This window comes from Callithrix jacchus, chromosome 9 (assembly GCF_049354715.1).
Source record: "Callithrix jacchus isolate 240 chromosome 9, calJac240_pri, whole genome shotgun sequence".
NCBI classification, from domain to species: domain Eukaryota; kingdom Metazoa; phylum Chordata; class Mammalia; order Primates; family Cebidae; genus Callithrix; species Callithrix jacchus.
This window is the reverse complement of record NC_133510.1, coordinates 62,079,503-62,094,695: the sequence shown is the minus strand read 5'-3', so window position 1 is coordinate 62,094,695 and position 15,193 is coordinate 62,079,503. Positions and strand designations below refer to the sequence as shown.

At 56.1% G+C, this 15,193-nt stretch overlaps 2 protein-coding genes across 8 annotated transcripts; both read left to right on the top strand.

Moving 5' to 3' along the window:
• The first annotated feature begins 327 nt into the window (after window positions 1-327).
• Window positions 328-5,605, top strand: DTX3 (deltex E3 ubiquitin ligase 3). 3 transcript variants are annotated; one of them, XM_035256251.3, is made up of 6 exons: window positions 328-354; window positions 1,686-1,748; window positions 1,939-2,014; window positions 2,371-3,100; window positions 4,342-4,559; window positions 4,900-5,605. In XM_035256251.3, exons 3-6 carry the CDS (start codon window positions 1,986-1,988, stop codon window positions 4,973-4,975), a joined length of 1,053 nt encoding a protein of 350 aa, XP_035112142.1. In that variant the 5' UTR covers window positions 328-354; window positions 1,686-1,748; window positions 1,939-1,985; the 3' UTR covers window positions 4,976-5,605. The 3 variants fall into 3 exon arrangements, with proteins under 3 accessions (XP_035112142.1, XP_035112145.1, XP_035112146.1); XM_035256254.3 differs by having other exon boundaries at window positions 2,352-3,100; XM_035256255.3 differs by lacking the exon at window positions 328-354 and adding an exon at window positions 1,251-1,525 and having other exon boundaries at window positions 2,352-3,100.
• A 321-nt stretch (window positions 5,606-5,926) lies between these two features.
• On the top strand, window positions 5,927-13,032 carry ARHGEF25 (Rho guanine nucleotide exchange factor 25). 5 transcript variants are annotated; one of them, XM_078336218.1, is made up of 16 exons: window positions 5,927-6,014; window positions 6,381-6,495; window positions 8,727-8,941; window positions 9,061-9,156; window positions 9,237-9,313; window positions 9,491-9,557; window positions 9,815-9,918; window positions 10,123-10,192; window positions 10,308-10,397; window positions 10,481-10,573; window positions 10,759-10,809; window positions 11,024-11,101; window positions 11,301-11,501; window positions 11,615-11,795; window positions 12,073-12,284; window positions 12,573-13,032. In XM_078336218.1, the coding sequence occupies exons 4-16, from the start codon at window positions 9,067-9,069 to the stop codon at window positions 12,681-12,683; spliced, it is 1,425 nt and encodes a 474-aa protein (XP_078192344.1). In that variant the 5' UTR covers window positions 5,927-6,014; window positions 6,381-6,495; window positions 8,727-8,941; window positions 9,061-9,066; the 3' UTR covers window positions 12,684-13,032. The 5 variants fall into 5 exon arrangements, with proteins under 5 accessions (XP_078192344.1, XP_002752703.2, XP_078192343.1 ...); XM_002752657.6 differs by having other exon boundaries at window positions 5,927-6,126; XM_078336217.1 differs by lacking the exons at window positions 5,927-6,014; window positions 6,381-6,495 and adding exons at window positions 7,250-7,806; window positions 8,556-8,609.
• Window positions 13,033-15,193: the final 2,161 nt, after the last annotated feature.

The following is a 15,193-nucleotide window of genomic DNA, read 5'->3' as shown; positions in this document are numbered from 1 at the left end:
GGAGAGTGCTCTGCTGGGAGGCGGGAGCGAGAAGGGTGGCGTCTCCAGGGATTTAACCTCCTACCCTCAGTTCCGTGACGCCACCCCCTCCCTCCAAAGAGTGGGACAGCTCCTCCATTTTTGTTCTGGGGAGGAAGAGCAGGGGCTTGCGGATAGAAGGGGGTCAAAGGGAACGGTGATTATCACCTGTGAGGGGAAAGGGGGTGCTGTCCTCCCTCCTTCCCTTTCCATCAGCCTGCACCCCCTGCAACCCCCCACCTTCTCGGGGTCTCCCCCCCCTTGTTGCTAAGGCCCGGACCGTCATCCCAGCAACAGCCTCAGTCATGTGACCGGCAATGGCGGCGCTGACGAGAGGTAGGTGAGCCCGGCGCCCCCCACACCCACCGCGCGCCCCCCAGGCCCCGCTAGCACCCCTCACACGCCCCCCGCTCCCCCGGCACCCCCTCTTCCCCCACCCCTCCCCGTACGCGGCTCTGGGCCCCCAGCTCCGGGCCCGGGCGATCATCTTTCTAGCACCCTCCAGCCTTGGCCTCTATTCGGGGATTCTGAGAGCTGCGATCGGGCCGACCTGCACCCCCACCCGGGGGTGGGGATCCGGGGGCTTCGGCGAGTGAGAGATGTGGGGAGTTGGTTCCGGGTCGGGTGTTGGAGGAGGCCTTGGGGGGAGGGCTGGAGCGGCCTCAGTGGATGCCCCCAGGGACCCTTGCCCTTCCCGGCTGTCCCTCCCTCCGGCCTGGGTCTGGAGGGAGACTGGTCCCTTGTCCGGCCTGGGTTGCCACGGAGGAATCACAGACCCACCCTAAACTGTGGCCCCGCCTCCCTTTTCTATGCCAGCAGGACTTGGAGCTAGGACACCTAGGTCCTGGGTCCCCTGTGATGAGACGGGAGGTGTTGCATCGCGGGTAGACTGTATGGGCTGAAGATCTAGTGTTCCATTTTCACTTTATGAATCTCAAGGTGCCTCTGGCCTTTGGGGATGATGATAGAAACATGAAGGGACAGCTGCTCCTTTTTTGGATCAGTCAATAAATGGAGGTCACACTTATGGCCCCTCTTTCTGTTTGAGCTGCATTGGGAGGTGTTGTGGGGACAGCACTGTAGCCCAATGCGACCAGACTCTGGGGAAACATCAGGCCTCTCCAGCTGAGCCCTTGTGTGAGCCCCGCCCCTCCCTAAATACCAGACTAGGGAGCTGACAGACAGCCCTGCCTGTGCTGGGTTTAAAAGGTGACAATGAGAACTTTGTTATTGTGGGGGCTGCTGCCACTTCGTTCACCTCTTTAACAGACTTCAGCGGAAGGGACTGAGTTAGCTCTCAAGGAAGGCTCCCTGGCAATAGGGGCTGAATTATTTGGGAATATGGAGCAGCGCAAGGAATTGGGAACACAGGAAATACTCCAGTTCATGTGATCTGAGGGAGGCGTCAGGAAGACCTCCACCTGTGTGGGCTTTTTCTTTCCTGGCTTCTCTTATGTGTGCCCTAGGCTTTCTTGGGGGCCTCAGAGCTGGGGAAGAAAGGAGGAAGGTTAGCATGTTGAAGTTCCTTCTTGAGCAACCTGGGGAGAAGCTGAGGATGGAATTCTGCAGAGGATAGAGGAAATGGAAGGGGAGTTTTTATTTCTGGGTTGGCTGAGGGAAATGGTAACATTTGCCATCATAACTTTTTACCCTTCCCCCACTCCCAGGCCTGGTCAGCTGAGTGGAAATAGAAGGATTTCTGCTGCCATCATCTTCCATGGGCTTTCCAGGTACCTCCCCAACAAGGGATCCTCAATGTTCACCCTGAAACTGGTTTCCTTCATTCCGTGTTCCAAGTAATCCCATTCCCAGTAACCTATGCCCAGGTTTCTGTCTCTGTTCCATGGGCTGCTAGGTTGGGGGCCAGGGGATTTGGGAGAAGGGGTTTCTCACTTTCCTTCCTTTTTTCCGCCCTGCCAGGTCACACGACCTACAAGTAGGGAGCAGGGAAAAAAGAGTGAGCCTGCATGCCAATTCTAAGCTCTTCGGGATCAAAGTAAGCAAAAAGGAGGGGCAAAAAATCTCCCTCCCCTTTAAAGAGCCCATTTTTCCCTCAGAGGTGGGAGGGGCAAATTGTCTCTACGATCTGGGAGAAATGACAGGAGAAACAAGACTGATGCTTGGTTTAGATGATAATACAGTTCTGGAAACTTGCTTGGTCTTCAGTGGGCTTTGGAAGATAAAGGGAGATAGAATATGAATTTGGGGGAAGGGTTGGGGATTAGGCTTTGAGAAACAGGTAATAGGGGGTTTGGAAAGAATCTGAAGTAGGAGGCACTGATACTTGTCAAATGGGGACCCCCCACCCTGAGTCCCTTTCACCCTGGGGGCAGTGTCGTTCGTCCTGTCCAGAATGGCAGCCTGTGGAGGCACCTGCAAGAACAAAGTGACTGTCTCCAAGCCTGTGTGGGACTTCCTGAGCAAGGAGACCCCAGCCCGGCTGGCCCGGCTTCGGGAGGAGCACCGTGTGTCCATCCTTATAGATGGCGAGACTTCTGACATCTATGTTCTCCAGCTTTCCCCACAGGGCCCTCCCCCGGCCCCTCCCAATGGGCTCTACCTAGCCCGGAAGGCTCTCAAGGGGCTGCTAAAAGAGGCAGAGAAAGAGCTGAAGAAAGCTCAGAGGCAGGGGGAGCTGATGGGCTGCCTGGCTCTGGGGGGTGGAGGGGAGCACCCTGAGATGCACCGCCCAGGCCCACCCCCTCTCCGAGCAGCCCCACTTCTGCCCCCAGGGGCTCGGGGGCTCCCCCCTCCTCCTCCCCCACTGCCCCCACCTCTTCCTCCTCGCCTTCGGGAGGAGGCAGAAGAGCAGGAGAGCACCTGCCCCATCTGTCTGGGGGAGATCCAGAACGCCAAGACATTGGAGAAGTGCCGGCATTCATTCTGCGAGGGCTGCATCACCCGGGCTCTGCAGGTGAAAAAAGCCTGCCCCATGTGTGGCCGCTTCTATGGGCAGCTGGTGGGCAACCAGCCCCAGAATGGGCGGATGCTGGTCTCTAAGGACGCCACCCTCCTACTGCCCAGCTACGAGAAGTACGGCACCATCGTCATCCAGTACGTCTTCCCGCCCGGTGTCCAAGGGGTAAGAAGACCATGTCCTGCCCTTATCCTTTGGCTTCCCCAGCCTCTGACCTAGGAAAACTGGGTGAGGGTATGTGCTTGTTAGAAGTGAGACAGTCTTGTTGTCTTCCTCTGTGCCCTCCTACTCGGTGCCCTGGAGCTAGGAGGTCCTGGTGAGGCCCAGCTTTTCCATCCCTGTGATCCTAAGGTACACATAAAAATCAGATATGAGCTAGGAAAAAAAACACACATCAGATATGAGAGAAAGAAATTACATATTATTTCCTTGGTGAACATAAATACTATGGTGACATTTGGCAGACGTAAATTCTGTGGAGGTGGTGGCTTAGGGGCAGGCAGGCACAATAGGAAGGGATCTGACAACCCAACAGAGCCAGGAGCATCTCTCTGTGTCAGATGTATGAGAGCAAAACCTTGATGCCAGTGGAAGGTTAAAACAGGAGTGGTCAAGGGCCTATAGGTGTCTTCCTGCTGGACAAAGAGTAATGTGGAATTCTGGGTGCAGAGGGGTAAAGAAGCTGCACAGAGTCCGGGCGCGGTGGCTCACGCCTGTAATCCCAGCACTTTGGGAGGCCAAGGCAGGTGGATCACAGGTCAAGAGATAGAGACCATCCTGGTCAACATGGTGAAACCCCGTCTCTACTAAAAACACAAAAAATTAGCTGGGCATGGTGGTGCATGCCTGTAATCCCAACTACTCAGGAGACTGAGGCAGGAGAATTGCCTGAACCCAGGAGGCAGAAGTTGCCATGAGCCGAGATTGTGCCATTGCACTCCAGCCTGGGTAACAAGAATAAAACTCCATCTCAAAAAAAAAAAGAAGCTGCACAGAAGAGTAATGGAAGATGGAACAGGTTAGACAGTGGCAGAAATATTAGGAGTATTTTCAGGTGAAGGGAAGGCTAAAAGATAGATTATTCTGTCTTCATATTTCTGCTGAGTTGTCTGGAGTGCAGGGACCAGCCACCTTCCATCACTTCTGAGAATCCATTTGTTGCTGAATGGATTGTTGCTGAGGGATTGAGACAGCAGAAAAAAACCTCTTAACACATAAAGATTATGCTCTGAAACAGGCTCTGACTGCCCAGGCCCTATAATCTCTCCTTTGGAAAGCTGTCAGCCTGTTACTGCCCTGTTCGCATTAGCTGGGGGTGCTAAGACAGAGGCTGGCCGCCTCCATTGACATCTGGGTCTTGGGATGGCTGGCTGCTCACTGCCCACTCTGCTTCACCTTCCTCCCAGGCTGAACACCCAAACCCAGGAGTTCGGTATCCTGGCACCACACGGGTGGCCTACCTCCCGGACTGCCCTGAGGGCAACAAGGTGCTGACCCTGTTCCGCAAGGCGTTTGACCAGCGTCTCACCTTCACTATCGGCACATCCATGACCACAGGGAGACCGAATGTCATCACCTGGAACGACATCCACCACAAGACCAGCTGCACAGGGGGACCCCAGCTGTGCGACCCCTCTTCACTACCTTTCCCTTGGCTCCTCCCCTTTGCTCAGTTTCCACTGAGGGAACCACCAACCCCCTTGCTCTGGGATCCTCCTAACTGGAGAGGACCACTTCCAAACTGTTCAGCCATCTCAGTTTCTCCTTCATTCAACCTGGCCCTGATGTGCCCAGCTTAACCTACAAAAATAAGCAGAATTGGGCTAAGTTATCTTGGGTTTGGAGGTGTACCCCTTAGGGGAGGTGGGGAGGTGTTTTGAGCCACCTAGAATGAGGGTAAGCATGGGGATAATAGCAAGTTCAAACAGCTGACAACCCTCACCCTCATTTCTCTTTGCTCCCAGGTTTGGGTACCCGGACCCCACCTACCTGACCCGGGTGCAAGAGGAGCTGAGAGCCAAGGGTATCACAGATGACTGAAGGACATCCCCTTTGCCTAGGCCCCTGCTGTCCACCTCTACTAGGACCCAGCAGAAGCCTCTGTTCTACTCTCTGCCCCCTGCCCCCACACCACACCTGTAGGGGACCTGTCTAATTGGGAAGGGAGTTCAGAGAGGGAGGGGGGCAATCCCTTCCCCCCAGTCCTCCACTGGCCAAGTGTTTCAGTGCAGTGTGAGCCACTCCCTTCTGGCAGAGGCCGACCTCCAAGGCCCTGTTCCCTGCTCCCTGTGTACATATACACCCAGTTTCCCTGCCCCTCCATTGCCCTTGGCTTTTTCTGGTATGTGCTGTGCTCCATGACCAAGCTGTGAAAGGACCTAGGGTGGGGAAGGGAGGGTCTGTTGATCTCCCATCACCCCCACTTATTGCTCCACTGCTGAACTTGGGGTGCAGGGAAGGAGGAATTGGGCTGATGTGAGCTCCCCGCCACCCTCCATGGAGCCAGTTCTCCCTCAACCTTGTCCTTTCTCGCCTGTGTCTCAGTCTCTGTTAGTCTGTCTTTCTCCGCTCTTCTCTGACCCCTATGAGGAACCTCCTTACCCTGTTCTGGAATCGCTGCCAGACTGTAGCTTTTAATTTAATAAAAATAAAGTAAAATATGCAACTCTTTATGCCACACCCGTTATTTTCCAGGGACTGGGTGGGGTGGGGTGGGGTGGGGAGCGGGACCTGCTGGAAAGGGGGAGGGGTACTGAGGCGATCCTGCTTGCCCTCCCAGTCCCCCCAGCCTCCTGAGGACCTGTGGAAACGGGATGCACCAGCGGGTTCTGTAGCAACACTGTGAAGCCCTGGGTCGCACTTCGATGTTGGAATTAGGATTAAGAGGGTTTTGTTGTTGTTGTGCAACTATGGTTGTAGAGAAAAGAACAACCCTACCCCCTTTGCGAAGTTTGGCTGGGGTGGGAGTGGGGGCGGAGCCGGGCAGGGGGTGGATTCCGCAGCAGCAACTCCCCGGACGCGCGCAGGCCTCAAAGCCCCCCCAGCTTCCGTGCCCCTCGACCCTGAAACTTGGAGCAGGGTAGGGGTTCAGTATGAAGCCCCCGGGCCGCCCCGCCCCTGGCCGCACTGACCGGATACTGGGGGTTATGGGGGGCATGCTGCGCGCATGCGCCCTCCCCGAGCAGGAGGGGGTAAGAATGGGGGCCCGCGGTGGGGTCGGGGGTCTTTCGGGGCCTTCAGGAGAACTGCACCCACAACTCAATTTATCCGAAAATGAGTTCTGCGGGGCAGTCTCAGGAGTCAGTGAGTCCCATTAAGAGGGTCATAGCCCCGTTCTGGGATACACTTTTATAATAATGTGGATTTTGACAGGTGAAAGAAGGGGAAGGGGGAGGTCAGGGCTGCCCAGGAGGGCGGGCTCCTTACAGTGGTTCTGTACCCTCAGCCTCCGAGGAGAAGCCCTCTAGGGTCGGGGGGTACCGAGCCAGAGTCTGAACGTACGGAGGGAGATCACAGAAGGGATCGCGAACACGAGGTCCTCCCCTGGGCTCTGCAGCCCGGTAAGAAGCTGGGGGTGGGGTGGGGCACAGTTTGCCATCCTGCGCCAAGTGACGAATTCAAAAATATTCTGCTCTATTAGCATAAAGTTCGCATCTAATTAGCATGAGATCCATTTAATCGCAGAGACCTCCACTATTCTCGCCCTCGAGTTCTATGTGTGCCCCTATCTCAGCCGGTCCCGAGCCCCCGCAGGCGGAGTGTCCCTGCGCCCCACCCCTGGCCTCCCGCCAGCCCGGGCTCCAGGACTTCGCCTTAATTGGCCATTAGTCTAAGCTGGAGTCCCAGGGCCTGGAGGAAAGAAGGTCCTGAGACAGGGCGGCACTTGTGTTGTGTTCCCCCACAAATAGCTCCCCATACACGGACCCCATACCGGGGGTGCCTTTCTCCATCCCCGCGCGGCGGGGGACAGCCCCAAACTCAGAACATCTTCGCACAGGCCAAGGCCCCATCCACCAAGTCCTTCTTCACTGCAGAGGCCAAGGGGAGACCTGGGCAGACCCTGCCGACAGACTGAACCCCAACCTCAGCGCTCCGCAGAGCCCGGGATGCGGGAGGGAGGGGGACCCCGGGGCGGGGGACCCCGGGCTGGGGAGCGGAAAAAGCGCTGGGGACGTGGAGTGGGAACGTGGTGGTGCCTGGGGGAGGGGCGATCGGGGCGGGAACCCGGCGCAGGCTGGAGGGGGAACGCGAGGGAGAGGGCGGAGCTGGGCCGCAGAGGCCCCGCCCCGTGGCGGCCCCGCGGCCCGGCCTGTTATTCGGCTTGCCGCTCCGCTGGGACCCGCACCGCGCCAGTGGCTCGGGGGTCGGCCCTTGCTTCCTCCCCGACCCGGGCCTAGAGACACCCCCAACCAGAGGCCGGAGACAGCTGGAGCGGCTGCCGCATCCCGGCCCAGCCTCCCCTACCATCCCTCCCCGCTCCAGTGGACATCTGGACCCTGGGCCCCCCGCACCGACAGGGTTCCGGAAACCCTCCCCGCCCAGTCCGGCGGCCGGGGCCCACGCCTCCCTCTCTCCAGAGCCCCCCAGCACGCCTCAAGACTAGACTTCCGCCTACCCCCTGGACACCTCCTCCCGATCCCCTCCCTCCCCCAGTCCCACAGCCTGGACCAGGGTAGGGGGGGGCAGTGTGCGCCCGGCGCCGTCCCCGCCCCGCCCCCCTTGATTCCCCCTGCATGGCCGGCCCGGGTGGGGGGCGAGGGGGGGCCCGGGCGCCATGCGGGGGGAGCACAAAGGGGGTCGCTGTGCCTGTCCCCGTGTGATCCGAAAAGTGCTGGCAAAATGCGGCTGCTGCTTCGCCCGGGGGGGACGTGGTGAGTGCCAGGTCGAAAGGGCCCAGTGTTGAGAGGGGGGCGGGCTGGGGGTTCAGGGCTTCTGTTTGCCCTGGCCCTCCAGATTTATGTGTTTCCAGGAAAGTGGTTTCTTAAGTGATCTCTAAGGTTCCTTCTGCCTCCAAATTTCTGTTAGTTCAAGTTAAGGAAATTGGGGAAGGGGCAGGGAACTCATCTCTTTCCCTTAATCAAATGAGTTTGAGAAAAACCCACCACAATCCCCTTAGGCCTAGAACCGGTATCTTTCCTCAAACCTTTTGCTAAGAATCTACTTCTGAAGAGGGTCAGGGGAATGGAGGAATGAGAATGAGGGGGTTCTACAAGGGGCTTTATAAGGAATCATAGCTCTTCTGTCCCTGAGACCAGGCCAGAGATAACCCTGATGGATACTCCTCACTGGCCTCCTCTATTGAGTCTATGCACAGGTTGGGGAGGTGGGCTGTAGAAGTCTTTTCTTTTTATAGTGATTACTGCAATTGGTGGAGGAGGGGACTGGGAGTGGCAGATGGACCCAGCTCATCCTCCCCCCTTCCCAGAGAATGGTCTGTACCCATTGAAAGGGGGAGGGTTGTAGGAGAGCAGATGGCCACCCCCAGCTTCCAGTGTCTGCCCAGATGGCTGCCCCCGCCCTCATATCTATGCTATGCTCAGGATATGGGGAACTTCCACATGTAACTGGGGGTTCCAGGCCTGGAAAGCCAGATGTTTACCTTACTGTGCTTTCTCCCAAGGGTGCCCTGGTGAAAATTTCTATCCTGGCCAACTCAAATGAGGATGGCAAGAGAGTAAGCCTTGGGAGAGAGAGGCTGAGCATCATGGAGAGGAGATCCTGGGAGTTCGCTGGGACCCTGAGTCTGGAGCTGGGGCAAGGTCTATCACCTCCTGTCTTTTTCCTCCATTAGAATCCTATTCCATTGCTGGCAGTGAGGGGAGTATATCGGCTTCTGCTGCCTCCGGATTGGCTGCCCCCTCTGGCCCCAGCTCTGGCCTCAGCTCTGGCCCCTGTTCCCCAGGCCCCCCAGGGCCGGTCAGTGGCCTGAGGAAATGGTTGGATCATTCCAAACATTGTCTCGGTGTGGAAACTGAGGCAGACAGTGGTCAGCCGGGACCATATGAGGTGAGCATGGAATGCCACAGAAGCATGTTGGACATCCATGAAGGACACTGGCAGAGAGGGCAAGTTGGGGCCACCCAGCTACTGTCCCTGACCTCTGACACCTGATTTCTGGCCCCCAGAACTGGATGTTGGAGCCAGCTGTAGCCACAGGAGAGGAGCTGCCAGAACTGACCTTGCTGACCACATTATTGGAGGGCCCTGGAGATAAGACGCAGGTGTGAGGACAGGCTCTGGGGAGGCTCCTTTCTCTCAAGGGGCATTCATTTGCTCACCCTAGGATGCTCTTTCCTTCCAGCCACCTGAAGAGGAGACTTTGTCCCAAGCCCCTGAGAGTGAGGAGGAACAGAAGAAGAAGGCTCTGGAAAGGAGTATGTAAGTGTCCACAGCCCATCCCTGCAGTTGCACACCTTCCAGAAGACTGTCCCTCACATTTTTGATGGAGTTTCCTCAGAAGTTGGCTATGATGATGAAGGGGAGGAATGAGGAACGGGCTGAACCAAGGATGCGCTCCGACGCTGAAGTGGGGGTGTCCTCCTGCTTTCATCCTAGGTATGTCCTGAGTGAACTGGTAGAAACAGAGAAAATGTACGTGGACGACTTGGGGCAGATTGTGGAGGTAGCTCCCTTTACCCCTTCCCAGCCTGTCCCTCCTGCCCTTTCCATCCGCCCAGGGCTATTTTCAGGAGGTGCCTGGATGCTCCTCTGTCCCATCTCTCAAGCCTCCCCACTCCTGGACCTTCCTACTCTGGGGGCAGGGCGGCTCCCACCAGGGACAGAGAGGTGGAACACACCCTGGGTATGTGTACAGGAGCAGCATAAAGGTGGTGAGGGGACCACCACACGGCTCATGACCCAACCTCAACCTTCCCACAGGGTTACATGGCCACCATGGCTGCTCAGGGGGTCCCCGAGAGTCTTCGAGGCCGTGACAGGATTGTGTTTGGGAACATCCAGCAAATCTATGAGTGGCACCGAGAGTGAGTGGTGGAACCTGAGGGCCAGGAGCTGGGGAGGGGCCTCCTCTGTATCTGTTTCCCAACATCAGCCCTCTGCGACTTAAGGAATGTTTGGAGAAGTTTTGTAGGACACAGTACCAGGGCAGACAGCTCGAAACTGCGGGGAGTGGGCGAGGTAGGGGTTCTGAAATGTATTTGACCTGCCCTTCTCTACAACCCCTCCAGCTATTTCTTGCAGGAGCTAAGACGGTGTTTGAAAGATCCTGATTGGCTGGCTCAGCTATTCATCAAACACGTGAGGTTTCAGGGGGCGGGGTTTGGGGCGGGGCTTAGGAATGAGTTGGGATTCTCTGGAGATGTGTCCTCCCTACTTGCCTATTCTGCTCTCTCTTAAATATTACCCCTCTTAGGAGCGCCGGCTGCATATGTATGTGGTGTACTGTCAGAATAAGCCCAAGTCGGAGCATGTGGTGTCGGAGTTTGGGGACAGCTACTTTGAGGTCAGTGGCTGAGATGTTTTGGTGGGAAGGGGGACAGAATTGGGGCTTTCCAGGCTGCATAACCACCCTGTCCCTATCCCCAGGAGCTCCGGCAGCAGCTGGGGCACCGCCTGCAGCTGAACGACCTCCTTATCAAACCTGTGCAGCGGATCATGAAATACCAGCTGCTGCTTAAGGTCAGGACCCCCTTTTTCCTGGGGGCACAGCTGGCTGGCACAGTCGTTTCCTCATTCATCTCCCTGGAGTTTTTACGGCTCCCCCAGACTTCCCGAGGGCCCTCAACCGTGTCCTCATGGGAGGATGTGAGAGCTTCTAAGGGTGTCCTTGTGACCTCCCTGAGCGTTTCTTCTCTCTGTCTTAGGATTTTCTCAAGTATTACAGTAGAGCTGGGATGGATACTGCAGAGCTAGAGGTGAGGACCCCAGGTCTTCCCGGATGCACGATGTGCTCCTTATCCTCTTAGTTTCTCAGGGGTTCCCCCGGCTCCTTGTGTGGTTTACAGCTGTCTGGTTTTTAGTGGGAGGCTGGTTGGGTTTGAGACACTGTCTGAAGAGGCAACTGGCTGAGAAGGCCTCTTTCCCAATAATCTCTTCGCCAACAATATGCCTCCCTCACCTGTGTCCCAGCAAGCTGTGGAGGTCATGTGCTTTGTGCCCAAGCGCTGCAACGATATGATGACGCTGGGGAGATTGCGGGGATTTGAGGTACGGAGATAGGCAGGAAACTGGAGGCCAGATTCGCTTCTGTCCCAGTCCTAGCACTCTAGAGGTCCTTATGGGGAGTTGTCTTTTCCTGGGGCTGACCCCATGGTTGGTTGGGCATGTCGGGCGAGGGAGGGAGGAGCAGAGAATTGCCCTTTCTCTTCTTGCTCTTCTTCCAAGGCCACTATCTTTTTGGTTTCAGGGCAAACTGACTGCTCAGGGGAAGCTCTTGGGCCAGGACACTTTCTGGGTCACTGAGCCTGAGGCTGGGGGGCTGCTGTCTTCCCGGGGTCGAGAGAGGCGCGTCTTCCTCTTTGAGCAAATTGTCATCTTCAGTGAAGCCCTGGGAGGAGGAGTGAGAGGTGGAGCACAGCCTGGATATGTATACAAGAGCAGCATTAAGGTGGGGAGAGGGCCACATCAGAGGGCTTGGACAGAGAGGTCTGTGAGAGGATATCTCAGAGAGTCAGAGAGGGCCTGAGGAATCTGGGGGCTGTCTCCTATCTGCCAATTCAGGTGAGCTGCCTGGGACTGGAGGGGAACCTCCAAGGTGACCCTTGCCGCTTTGCACTGACCTCCAGAGGGCCAGAGGGTGGGATCCAGCGCTATGTCCTGCAGGCTGCAGACCCTGCTGTCAGTCAGGCCTGGATCAAGCATGTGGCTCAGATCCTAGAGAGCCAGCGGGACTTCCTCAACGGTGAAGTTCTCATCCTTTCTCCCCGATGTACTCTCAGCCCCTTGACCTCCTGAATCCCTCACTGCCCAGTCTCCAGTCCCTACCCTCTGAGCATGGCCCCTCCCCTTTTCCACTCCTAGCTCAAAATTTGATAGAATCCCCTAAAGCCCCATTCTCCCACTTTGCCCTCCCTCCTCATTAGCTGACAGGGAGGGAGGGCAAAGTGGGAGAATGGTACAGGCCCTAGGGAAGAGACCTGTTAGAATGGTAACCCTTCTTCTGTTCCTCTCTGCTCCAGCATTGCAGTCACCCATTGAGTACCAGAGACGGGAGAGCCAGACCAACAGCCTGGGGCGGCCAGGAGGGCTTGGGGTGGGGAGCCCTGGGAGAATTCGGCTTGGAGATCGGGCCCAGGGTAGTGCACACACACCCATCAATGGCTCTCTCCCTTCCCTGCTGCTGTCACCCAAAGGGGAGGTGGCCAAAGCCCCCTTGCCCTTGGATACACAGGTATGATGAATAGAGTTCCCTGGTTGTAGGGATAAAAGGGGAGAGCCTTTCTTGCTCTGGGACCCCCAAACTCTCTCCCCATACCATTCCTTCCTTTTATCTGGCCCTTCCTACTTCCCATCCTTTCCCCTCCTCCCCTTCATTTTAACTCTGGAGAAGCTGATAGTCTCAGATAATCTAAGATATCTGGCAAGAGGAGGTGGCTTGGCTAGGGACTTAAACTGAAAGGAGAGAAGTGAAGGTAGATTTCTGGCCTTTTTGATCCTCTGACTTCAATCTTTTCTTCAGGCCCTTGGTGACATCCCACAGGCTCCCCATGACTCTCCTCCAGTCCCTCCAACTCCAAACACCCCTCCCTGCCAAGCCAGACTTGCCAAGCTGGATGAAGATGAACTGTAACTGGTGAAAACCGTGGGGGTGGTGCTGACTCAGCTGCCTGTTCCCAAGGAGCTTCAGGGCAGTCCTTCTGGCACTGCTCTGGAATTCCTCCTTCTTGGTGTGTCTGGAGGGTGGGCAAGGCTGGGAGAGCTATCAACTTGGAGGAGAGCACCTAGACCCAAGGACTTTTTTCCACCCAAGGAACGCATGTTCCTTCCACTCCCACCTCTATGCATGCATCATGATCGCCCCAAAAGGAGGATATCTGGGTGGGTGGGAGGGCTGAGGCAGGGGCCAGATAGAAATTATTGGTTTTGTTTTTTAATTTTGTTTTTCCTGTTTTCTGAGAATAAAGATTTTGTTATATCATGAGGCTGCTGTATTGGCAGAGGGAAGGGGAGGCTGTAGTGGGGGCAGGTGGAGTGAAATGATATGGAAGAGAATGGTTGGCCCCAGCCATTGGAGGAGGGGGTCTGGTGAAAGGAGAAGCAGACAGAGTGTAGATAAAAGACGTTGCTATCTTTGTTCCTTAACCGCAGTTGCAGCATCTCTCAATCCAGACCTGAGGCATGGAACCACTGGAAAGCCCTTGATTATTCTTTTTTTTTTGGTAGAGTCAGGGTCTCACTATGTTGCCCAGGCTGGTCTTGAACTCCTGGGCTTAAGTAATCTACCTTCCTCGGCCTCCTAAAGTGCTTGGATTACAGCTGTGAGCCATTGCACCCGGCCAGCCCTAGACTCTTTACCCATCCCTTCTTTCCCCCTACTCACCCTCTGGTCTAGACCCTACCCTCTGGTCTAGACCCTCAATGCAGTGACTTCTCATTCCCCCAACACCCAGATACTAAAGCACAAAATGTCCAATGTACCTTTCATTCTGAGGCTGCCCTGTGCAGCTGAGGATGAGAAGGTGGAGAGGATCCTGGGGGCTGTGGCCCTTTCCTGTCTCTGGGTCTCCTTATCTTTGCTCTCTGCGAGGTCGTAAGCCACGTTCATAGTGAGCAGGAGGGGATTCTTCTTTAAGCCTTGGGCCCAAGAATGGAGACCCCAAGGGGGTCTTCACCCCTCCCAACTTCTGGGAGAACCGCTGGAACGGAGAGAGCCAAACATGCAGACAGCCATGTCCAGATGCCCTGTCCTGGGTCCTTATGTATCTGTGTGTCCACTGTGTCCATTCCTCCCTTGGGCTTAGTCACGTGCACTTGGGCTTCCTTAGCATACAATAGGCTGTTGGGGTGGAAGGGTGAGGAGGAGAGCTGGAGCCTCCCTGTGGGCCCGAGGTCCCTCTGGCCGACAATGGGGGGAGGGATCTCTAAGGGGGGGACAGGACGTAGTGCCCAGATAAGACTTCTGGGGAACAATAGGAGGAATTGAAGAGGGGAGACCCACCCTCACTGCACCACACCCCCAGGGCTTTGGGGTCATGGACTGGGGGGACCAGAGTGTCATGGGAGGGGTGCTGAAGATTCTTGCGAATGGAGGAGGGGATCCTGGCAAACAGCAGGATTCTGGAGTTCAGAACCTTTGTATTTCTTTAGGAACCATAGGGACACATGGGGTGGGTGGTTGACTCCTTTGCACTTAGTTTAACCACGTATGTGCTTTTGAGTGCCCACTTTGTGAACAGCATTTTTTTTTTTTGTTTGTCTGTGATGGATTCTTGCTCTGTCACCCAGGCTGGAGTCCAATGGCGCCATCTCGGCTCACTGCAACCTCCACTTCCTGGGTTCAAGCGATTCTCCTGCCTAAGCCTCCTGAGTAGCTGGGATTACAGGCGTGTGCCACCACACCCAGCTAATTTTTGTATTTTTAGTAGGGGTGGGGGTTTCAACATGTTAGGCTGGTCTGGAACTCTTGACCTCAGGTGATCTGCTCACCTCGGCCTCCCAAAGTGCTGGGATTACAGGCGTGAGCCATGCCTGTGAAAAGCATTTAAATGTGATAAATGGTGCCTAAAAAAAAATTCCTATGGGTTCAATATTTCCCCTGAGGCCCTAAACTGGGCCCAGCTACTCCCCACAGAGGTGAGGGTGCTGGTTCTGTCCAATCCACGTAGGCTACATTCCATGTCAGTAGGACATGAAACTGCAGAGGCCAGAAGAGCCCCTGACACTTTTTTGGAGCCAGCTGTGCCCCATGAAGATGTGGGTCTGGGTGTGGTTCAGAATGGGCGCTGAACTTTCTTGCTCTGCCGGGGAGAACGCTGCGGCTCAGGGAAGGACCAGTGACCCAAGAGGAACAAGCCTCTGTCTCTGCCGATGGGGAAAAGAACCCGGAGTGAAGTGAAAAGTCTAAGAAGTAAATAGTGGGTGTTGGGTGTTGGGGTGCGCTTGCCTTTCGGCCTCTGGCCTCTCTGTCTCTCTAATCTCTATTTCCACAATCACACGAGCCAGCGATCGGATCCGGCCAAGGATGTCTGCGGAAATGCCTAACAGAGACTCTCCCTCCTCGAGCCGCAACTCTCGCCAGACCCGAGAAGGTCCTCAACAGAGGGTGCCCTCCAGGGCCGGATTGGACCCTGCTTTGTGGGA